The sequence below is a fragment of the Carassius auratus genome, chromosome 29 (assembly GCF_003368295.1).
Source record: "Carassius auratus strain Wakin chromosome 29, ASM336829v1, whole genome shotgun sequence".
Taxonomy (NCBI): Eukaryota; Metazoa; Chordata; class Actinopteri; order Cypriniformes; family Cyprinidae; genus Carassius; species Carassius auratus.
In genome coordinates, this window is record NC_039271.1 from 11710442 (window position 1) to 11719677 (window position 9236).

The window sequence follows — 9236 nt, forward strand, 5'->3', positions numbered from 1 at the left end:
CCATCTTCTTCCTCCTACACCCTTCCTCCAACATCCTCCTCGTTTGACACTCTTCCTGCTCCATCTTCTTCCTCCTACACCCTTCCTCCAACATCCTCCTCGTTTGACACTCTTCCTGCTCCATCTTCTTCCACCTACACCCTTCCTCCAACATCCTCCTCGTTTGACACTCTTCCTGCTCCATCTTCTTCCTCCTACACCCTTCCTCCAACATCCTCCTCGTTTGACACTCTTCCTGCTCCATCTTCTTCCTCCTACACCCTTCCTCCAACATCCTCCTCGTTTGACACTCTTCCTGCTCCATCTTCTTCCTCCTACACCCTTCCTCCAACATCTTCCTCGTTTGACACTCTTCCTGCTCCATCTTCTTCCACCTACACCCTTCCTCCAACATCCTCCTCGTTTGACACTCTTCCTGCTCCATCTTCTTCCTCCTACACCCTTCCTCCAACATCCTCCTCGTTTGACACTCTTCCTGCTCCATCTTCTTCCTCCTACACCCTTCCTCCAACATCCTCCTCGTTTGACACACTTCCTGCTCCATCTTCTTCCTCCTACACCCTTCCTCCAACATCCTCCTCGTTTGACACTCTTCCTGCTCCATCTTCTTCCTCCTACACCCTTCCTCCAACATCCTCCTCGTTTGACACACTTCCTGCTCCATCTTCTTCCTCCTACACCCTTCCTCCAACATCCTCCTCGTTTGACACTCTTCCTGCTCCATCTTCTTCCTCCTACACCCTTCCTCCAACATCTTCCTCGTTTGACACTCTTCCTGCTCCATCTTCTTCCACCTACACCCTTCCTCCAACATCCTCCTCGTTTGACACTCTTCCTGCTCCATCTTCTTCCTCCTACACCCTTCCTCCAACATCCTCCTCGTTTGACACTCTTCCTGCTCCATCTTCTTCCACCTACACCCTTCCTCCAACATCCTCCTCGTTTGACACTCTTCCTGCTCCATCTTCTTCCACCTACACCCTTCCTCCAACATCCTCCTCGTTTGACACTCTTCCTGCTCCATCTTCTTCCTCCTCCAGCCTTCCTCCAACATCCTCCTCGTTTGACACTCTTCCTGCTCCATCTTCTTCTTCCTACACCCTTCCTCCTCCTTCCTCCACCTCCTACACTCTTCTTCCTCCTCCTTCATCTTCTTCCTCCTCCTCCAGCCTTCCTCCAACTTTTTCCTCATTTGACACTCTTCCTCCTCCTCCATCTTCTTCCTCCTCCAGCCTTCCTCCAACTTCTTCCTCATTTGACACTCTTCCTCCTCCTTCATCTTCCTCCTCCTCCAGCCTTCTTCCTCCTTCCTCTACTTTCTACACTTTTCCTCCTCCTCCATCGTCTTCCTCCTCCAGCCTTCCTCCTCCTTCCTCCAGCCTTCTTCCTCCTTCCTCCACCTTCTACACTCTGCCTCCTCCTCCATCGTCTTCCACTTCCTTCCTTCACCTTCTACACTCTTCCTACTCCTCCATCGTCAAATTTTTCAAACCTTTCACCTACAAACCCTTCTTACCCCTGCCAGAACACCCATGCTGACCCAATCAATACAGGTGATTTTTTTCACTTAAGGAAAAAACTACAAAACTGTCATGCTTTGGCTCCATGAGGAATGTAGAGGAACACATAGACGAAAAATCAGATAAATTACATTTATATCACCAATCTAAGCTGAAGCATTAACGAGAACTGACAAGTGAGAACTAAGACACAGACCTATATATACATAAACACACACACACACACACAAGTGATAACAGAGATGGTTGGATTAACACAGGTAATACAAATGAGCGAATTTAGAAGTAACCTTAGAAACCAACTAAAATGCAATGAGTAACTTAACCGAGTAAACCAGTGGCGGGAAACTGATGCTGCATTCACGCCATCGTGTACTAACTGTTATCTTGAGATGACAACACATGAAGTTATATTCTAAGCGGTTCCCTTGGACTGGGAGTTATGTGTTTCTATGGCACCACTATCAATGCCTAAATGATGTATAATATATATTTATTTATTTCTGTGTGTGTTTGTGTTATTACAGACAGTTCCTCCACAATAATTCCAAGGTCAGGAGGCAAACAAAGAAAATGGATGTATAAGCAAGCAGGTATGACATACTTGGATTTTTTTATAATAAATTATTTAATTTGATCACATGATCACATTACACCTTTGTTAACATCATTTTATTGGCTGCCTGTGCTCTTTAGAATGGAGTTTTAAATTCTAATTTTAGTTTTTAAGTCCCTAAATAACCCCCTAATTAGCCCCCTCATATTTATCTGAACTATCTTTACATTTTTCTCAAGCTCTTTGATCTAGTAGTCTTAGATTGCTCACTGTTCCTAGAGTCAGACTAAACCAAAGAGAAGAGCACGGCTTTGTTGTTGCAGTCCCTAAACTCTGGAACATGTTACTAGTTCACATTAGATCTGTGCCTGCATTACAGATCTTTAAATCTTTGCTTAAAACTTTGCTTAAAAATAAATTTTCCATTGCTTTTTAATTTCCCTAATGTACTTATTTTTGTATTCTGACAACTTAATTTGTATGTTTTATGTAGTTTTATATTTGTTTTATGCTCTCAGTAATGTACTGATCATACAAAATAAGCAGCTCTGATGACAATGCACAGTGCCTTTACTGTAAAAATTAAATATTTGGTATTATGCAAATGTGAAAATCATGTCATCCATAAATGTCCACTATAACCAAACCAAACCACAAATTTATGTAAACAAAATACTTAATTTTCATGATAAAAATCATAAAGGCTAGTCACCAAACTGTATTTCAGATGTTCTAATTTCAGTTCACTTTTAAGGTTTCGGGTGGCCAGCCCATATTTATGCATTCTATTTATTAAGAATAGCTTACTGAACTCTTTATGTGTCAATGAAAACATTTCCTAATTGTTATGTATTTCTGTTGTAGAATGCCAAGTACATGCCAGATTGAAACAATTTCCATATGACAAGATCATAAGGAGGAGGACATCAAAGGAAGTAAGATTAAAGTCATATTTTGTTGGTAGGCATGTTTAGCTGTATTTGTGAGGTCCAAATGTCTTTTTGGTGATATTTACTAATACAAATTATAAAATATATATTTTTTTAGTTGTTGTTGTTGTTGTTTTTAAAATGTAAAAATACAGAACATTTTCCGTGATAGGTTTGTTTAGGGGTAGGTTTAGTATAGGGGAGAGAATATACATTTTGTACAGAATAAAAATCATTATGTCTATGGAGGTCCTCAAAAGTATAGCAAAACAAACGTGTGTGTGTACATGTTTGTGTGTGTGTGTGTGTGTATTTTACACTACCAGTTATTGTTGCTTATGTTTCTTAAAGGGTGTTGAAGAGGTCAAAGTAAGATGGAAGCCGTGCTCAGGATGGTATGTATTACATATAACCTGTACAAGAGCACACTTCAATAATGATACAAATGAGGTAAACTTGTTGTCAAAATCAAGGTTAATTCTGAAAGACAAATATCTTAACTGAATGCAAAAATATTTTTCTATTTCAATAAGTCATTCTATTTAAGACAAAAATGAATGCATGAAAGATGTTTAATAAGTTTATTGCAATACACTTACATGTCACAGCCTGTTCTGTAAATTCGTATATGATTAAATTATTTTTGTTTGTCATTTTTACCAATTTGTAGTGGGATGAAATGGACAGACACCTGGGAGCCCTACAATCTTTTATCTCCAGAATAAGGATCCATGTCCCTGTGCCTTTATCAGTGTTTATTCAGATTTTATGAATGAATGCTTATTCAAACTTTATGTACCTGTTCTTGGTTAAGTTACTGTGTTTGTTTATTGTTCATGTTTTCTTGTACAATATACTTTAAGTGCATGTAACTGTTTATTTGCTGTTTTCTTATACTTCTAATAATTGATTGACATTACTTTTCAGTTTAAAAATCACTTATGGTAATTTAATAAATAATCAAACATCTGATAATTTTTGTTTTATTTTTTTATTTTATTTTTTGCATTACATTTTGGAGTAATATTTTTAATTGGTGTTAATAGTACAAAGGATAATATAAATATTTAAACTTTACACAATAATCTGGTAAAGGTTAGTAAATTGATAACTTAAGAATTATTTATGGGGCCAAAATTGTTGTTCTTTGTACAGATACAGTATAATTGACATTGATATATATATTAAATTAGTAACAATGCTAGTGTTAACAGTCAATACATTAAAACATTAGCATATAGCCATCAAATGTTGTTTTACAATTAATTAAAAATTGATTTAAAACTGTCAAGTGAAAATTATCAATATAATTAATAAAAATGACGAGTCTATTCATCTGTATTCACATTGCCGAGACTTGATTCACAGATCTATTTCGACTTGCGGGAACCTAGCATCTTGTTCTGATGGCATGAAACAACCTGCATGGCAACATACAGTATACATTCACACTCTCATCTATAAAGAAGGTTTAGTGTCTCCAGTGTCAAATGAACTAACACTTTAATATAACCAGCTTTTATCTGGTTATAATTTCAACCTTGATCAATGGGTTATTCCTTTTTAAAGCGGGGGTTTCATTGCCTATGACGTTTCATTGAAACTCATAGGTGACAGGACTCGTTGAGGTATTTAAAGCTATATTAAAAACGATTCATGTTACAAAGTATGTTTTGCTGTAATCATTACGTTAGTGATACATTAAGTTAACAATGAGCTGTTGCAATGTTGAGATAAACTACTAATTTCCGAGATCCTAACACAAGCGTAACTACACACTTCAATGAACTACAATTAGCTTCCTGTTTAACCGTTCCATCCATAGAATGAAAGGGGCTTATGGGTAATGTAGTTTAAAACGTTTAGTAATGAAATTCAATATATATTATATTTAATGAACAAATGGATGTGTAGATAGGTTCATTGCGCAATCCTCTATGACATATTTGAGAGCCAGGGAGAAATTTGTTATTTTACTGTGAGCATTTTTTTTAATGCCTTTATACCACTTTTACATGTCTGAAACCTTTGTCCAACATTATTTAGTAAACATTGAATATATGTTAGACTTTTGCAGGTCTTGTAACCAGAAGATCGCCGGTTCAAGTCTCGGTGCCAGCAGGAGTTGTAGGTGGTGTAGAGAAACAGTGCTCTCTCCCACCCTCAATACCCATGACTGAAGTGCCCGAGCAAGGTTTTTACATTTACACAAGCCAATGCATTATTCAGTAAGGTACTTATTGAACTTAACAAGGTACAGCCTGTGTGTAGATTACAGTGCAAAAAAATGCAATATAAAGTATCAAAACATAAAAAAATCTTATCATTGTAAAAATCTGTGTCAAATTGTCCTTTTTTTTTGCTGTTCCTCAAGTTATGGACATCAGTAATGTGCATAATCTTGCTTATAACTGAGTTCAGGATCTATGTTTACATTTTATGGTAGAGCCCAATTGAGCTTCCCTTCATGTAAATGAAATTTGGCATATTTACTGTACATGACAACGTCATTAAATATATGCAGGCAATAATATTTTAGTGCATTATTGTTCAGAATAGCATAGATCTGACTAAACAAATGTTTGTTAAGTGATGGTAAGTCATGCGTTTGTAAATCTTGATAACTGATTAATAGTTTTTTTTTTTTTTTATTAATAATTTTCTTTTTAAGAGCAACGTATCAGTGATGCATTTTTTTGTGCAGTAAACACTGACATACATTGGATGCATATACAATATATTTTTTCAAAATGTTTATATAACATTTTGAGTATATATACCTGTATACACATATATATATATATATATATATATATATATTGAATACATTTTATTTAATTTTGACAAGTACAATAAGTACTTATAAGCTGAATAAGTTAAGTCACAAGACTAATCACAAAAAATGACACACTTAATGTAAACTGCATAACTGGATCTTTTAAGTGTAGACAGCTCCATTAATTTAAATCATGAGAGGAGGATTTTCACATAGCCTGCCTTTACCAACTGCATAAAATGTTTAAGTTCATAATGTTTCTTTCAAACAATGCAGAGGAGACCTTTGCATGCAGTGTCAGACAGGGTTGGAAAAAGAGCTGAAAAACAAAAGGAAACATTATCAAAAAATAAAATGCTATATATCAATTGCTAAAAAAAAGGATGTTTGAAGACTTTCTTACATTTTGAACTTATGTCATTAATCAGTGCTTCGAATTTGGAAATCTTCTGTCTCATGACCGTCCAGTGCTGTTTCATCTCCTTACAAATTAGACCTCTCTCTTCCTGAAGGCGTCTCACTGCCATCACCTTGTCAAACACCTTCCTCTTGGTGAGAAAGGGAGCCGATTCTGTTTGTCAAAACAAAAGAGTCATTATATGAGGTGCCTGCTCATAAAAAAAAACATTGGTATAGACTTGTCTTATAGAATATGACTTTTCAATTCTGTTCCTGGTCAAGGCCTTCAGGATTGCTTGATTATTACAGGCAGTTGTGTTTGATTAGGGTTGGAACTGAATTATGCTGGTGGTGGTCCTCTGGGAACATAATTGAATTGCCCTGTTATATAGAACATACCAGTACTGCTAGGGATTTGCCAAGGCCAAGCAACAGTTTCAGCTGTGAAGAAGTCTTCAACTGAGCCAAGCTTCTGGGATGGATCTGCTATACTGTTGTACTCTTCCACTGCAGCAGCTAGCTTCTTTTTCTCTTCAGTCCTTCTGAGGCGCAAAGAATGGCGCCGCTTGATGCTATCTGAATAGAATTAATGTTTTTTCTAATTATTTTTAGCCATTACAGCACACTTTTAGCTACTAAAAAATGCATATTCAATTAACAGCTAATGATATATAGTAAAAAACAACATGGTAAATTCCCAATGTTTGTGTTTCACCTGTTTGACTGTACAGACGCTGTGTACGCCTTTTGATGCTGACGGTTAGACCTTCTATTTCCTCTTGAAGCCTTCTCATGTCACCACTCCCATGTCGCTCACTTTCTACACAAGAAAATGCAAAAGCATCTATATATATTACCTGCCAATGATAAGAATGATTACAAAGCAAATCAAAAGAATACCTTCTGCCCATTGTTGAACATCTGAAACCCACTGATGAACACAATCTTCATGCAGTGAAAGCTCGGTCTTCAGTTCTTCCAAGCTGTGTTGCTGCATTTGCAGAGCCTTCTGAGTCCACAAAATAAAAAGTCAAATTTAAAATGTCCAGCATTCAAAAGTGCAGTAAATAATTTCTGAGAAACTGTGGATATATAAAATCAACCCAAACAAACACAGCCCTCCCTTCAGTGCTCTTTTTCCAGTGATATTCCCTTCTTTTGTAATGTCTGTCAGCCATCTCTCTTCCAACAGTCTTTCTTCAAATCTCCCTCTTTCTCATCTCCATCAAGAGTGTACCCGCCCCCTACTGCTTTTTGGCTTCAAGAGTGCTGTGGTGCTCAGACTGATCCACTTTTTTTTTTTAAATTGCTTAAGAAAATGGTAATACATATTAGAAGAAAAAAAAAATGTTATGCAAAAATCTTCCTTTCCATTCATAGTGATCAGGGTCATGGGCCTGCCTGAAGAAACAAGGACTGTCCCGTTACTGCAATCACAAATATGGGTAGGTATTTCTACAGGCAGCAGTCGAACTGTGCAACAAAGAAGTTATATTTAAAAACATGATATTTTAAGAGCACAATACAATACAACTAAGCATAAAATTATCTTACCAAGATGTTTAACAGAAATTTGACCAGCTGCCTGGAAGAATCCTGTTGATGGAGGTAAAGGTTGTACAAAAACCCTGAGACAAGTGAATCTCTATTGTGGAGAACAAAGAAGCTACCATGTCGTTTCTCATCACATTCTGCACAGAGGTAAGGGTAAGCGAGGCAGTCCCTACAGCGCACAACAGCTGCATTTGATCTGCACAGTTGGCAGGATGAGGAACTTGCATCTTCTCCTTTCAAAATGTTCTCCACAAGAGAAGATCTAGCTTCTTTCCATCTCTCCTCCCTCATTTCAGTTCTAATGGCCCAGTCATTAGAGATAGACCGAGGTTGATGATCTTGAATTGGGACAACATTTGCATCATCTTCCTTAGTGTCCAACAGCCTCTTTAGCTCTTCAAGAATAGTATCTAAGTTAAATTCATAAACATAAACATATTTTTTTTAAAGTCAAGATTTACATGTGCATGTACTTAAAAGTCTAATGATGAAAATATTCAGATTTATATAAAAAAGTCCATTAAATATAAACATAAAGCAAAATTTTTTCAGTGTATACCAGCTGTTTCAGAGGCATTTGCAGGGCCACCATTCAAGTCATCTTCCATAACAAATGGACCTGCCAGAACAAATGTAAGGAGGAAATAAACACAAAAGAAATACACATATACACAACAATATTTTTTATGTAAACATTACCTGAAACATTGGTGTGGTCTCTTTTTGGTCCTATTTACAAAACAGAAGCACAATTTGACATCATTTTAAATACTGCATAGCAAACAATTAAAAAAAAAAAAGTATGAATGCTTCATATATATATATATATATAGAGAGAGAGAGAGAGAGAGAGAGAGAGAGATTTGCATTTACAGTAAGTACATTAGTAAGTACATTATACTTGCTTTCTACAGTCGCTGCCCTTTTGGCTCTTGGATATTTGTAAAGTATTTCCCCTTGGCTGTCCCTCTTTCTCCACTGAACAGTAGGGGGTGAGGGTAGAGGGTGCACATTGCTTTTGCCCAGTCTTCCCTAAGTGCATAAAAATGACCAGCCAGTAATTCAAGAAATATAACTTAATGTCTTGTTAGGGTTAAAAACTGCTTACTAATGACCGATACAGTAACAGTAATGGCAAAATTAATATTGATTGTGACTTAATAATATTAAACCAACAGGAAAATATATTGAACTCAATGTATGTATGATGACTTTATTTTACCTCTCGAGCTTGTAAGTTTTCAAGGAGCTCATCAGTATTTCTCAGCTCTTCTTCAAACTCGAAGTGCATCATGTGAATGTATATAGACACTCAACAGATAGACGAATACACAGATCAAAACAGAGACAGACAGACAGACGAGATAGATAGATAGATAGATAGATAGATAGATAGATAGATAGATAGATAGATAGATAGATAGATAGATGAAAGATAGATAAGCTCTTAAAAGTGCTTTTGGGTTCGTTATATAGCCTATGGAAAAACAAAGAAAGATACT

General features: G+C 36.5%; 2 protein-coding genes across 2 annotated transcripts in view; one reads left to right on the forward strand and one right to left on the reverse strand.

Annotated features, from left to right (window-relative positions):
* The window catches only part of LOC113047733 (mucin-1-like), a 9926-nt gene extending 6000 nt beyond the window's left edge, over positions 1-3926 (forward strand). The window contains 5 exon segments of the mRNA XM_026209018.1: positions 1-1534; positions 2048-2113; positions 2941-3011; positions 3357-3400; positions 3676-3926. The exon segment at positions 1-1534 is cut by the window's left edge and continues 411 nt beyond it. Coding sequence (XP_026064803.1) covers positions 1-1534; positions 2048-2113; positions 2941-3011; positions 3357-3400; positions 3676-3730 — 1770 coding nt within the window. The 3' untranslated portion in view covers positions 3731-3926.
* Positions 3927-5877: 1951 nt separating this feature from the next.
* LOC113048617 (uncharacterized) lies at positions 5878-8463 on the reverse strand. Its single transcript, XM_026210485.1, has 8 exons — positions 8434-8463; positions 8294-8353; positions 7735-8144; positions 7081-7653; positions 6896-7000; positions 6580-6756; positions 6185-6352; positions 5878-6100 (listed from the first exon to the last, which is right to left on the reverse strand). The coding sequence occupies exons 4-8, from the start codon at positions 7175-7177 to the stop codon at positions 6045-6047; spliced, it is 603 nt and encodes a 200-aa protein (XP_026066270.1). The 5' UTR covers positions 7178-7653; positions 7735-8144; positions 8294-8353; positions 8434-8463; the 3' UTR covers positions 5878-6044.
* Between the last annotated feature and the right edge of the window lie 773 nt (positions 8464-9236).

What these genes read in the sequence shown, in the direction of transcription:
- LOC113048617 (XM_026210485.1), bottom strand. Translation starts at nt 7,177, where the DNA reads ATGCAGCAACACAGCTTGGAAGAACTGAAGACCGAGCTTTCACTGCAT. An exon ending in TGTTCAACAATGGGCAGAAG is followed by an intron (nt 7,001 to 7,080) that starts GTATTCTTTTGA and finishes TTTCTTGTGTAG; the next exon opens with AAAGTGAGCGACATGGGAGT. An exon ending in TAATGACATAAGTTCAAAAT is followed by an intron (nt 6,101 to 6,184) that starts GTAAGAAAGTCT and finishes TTTGTTTTTCAG; the next exon opens with CTCTTTTTCCAACCCTGTCT.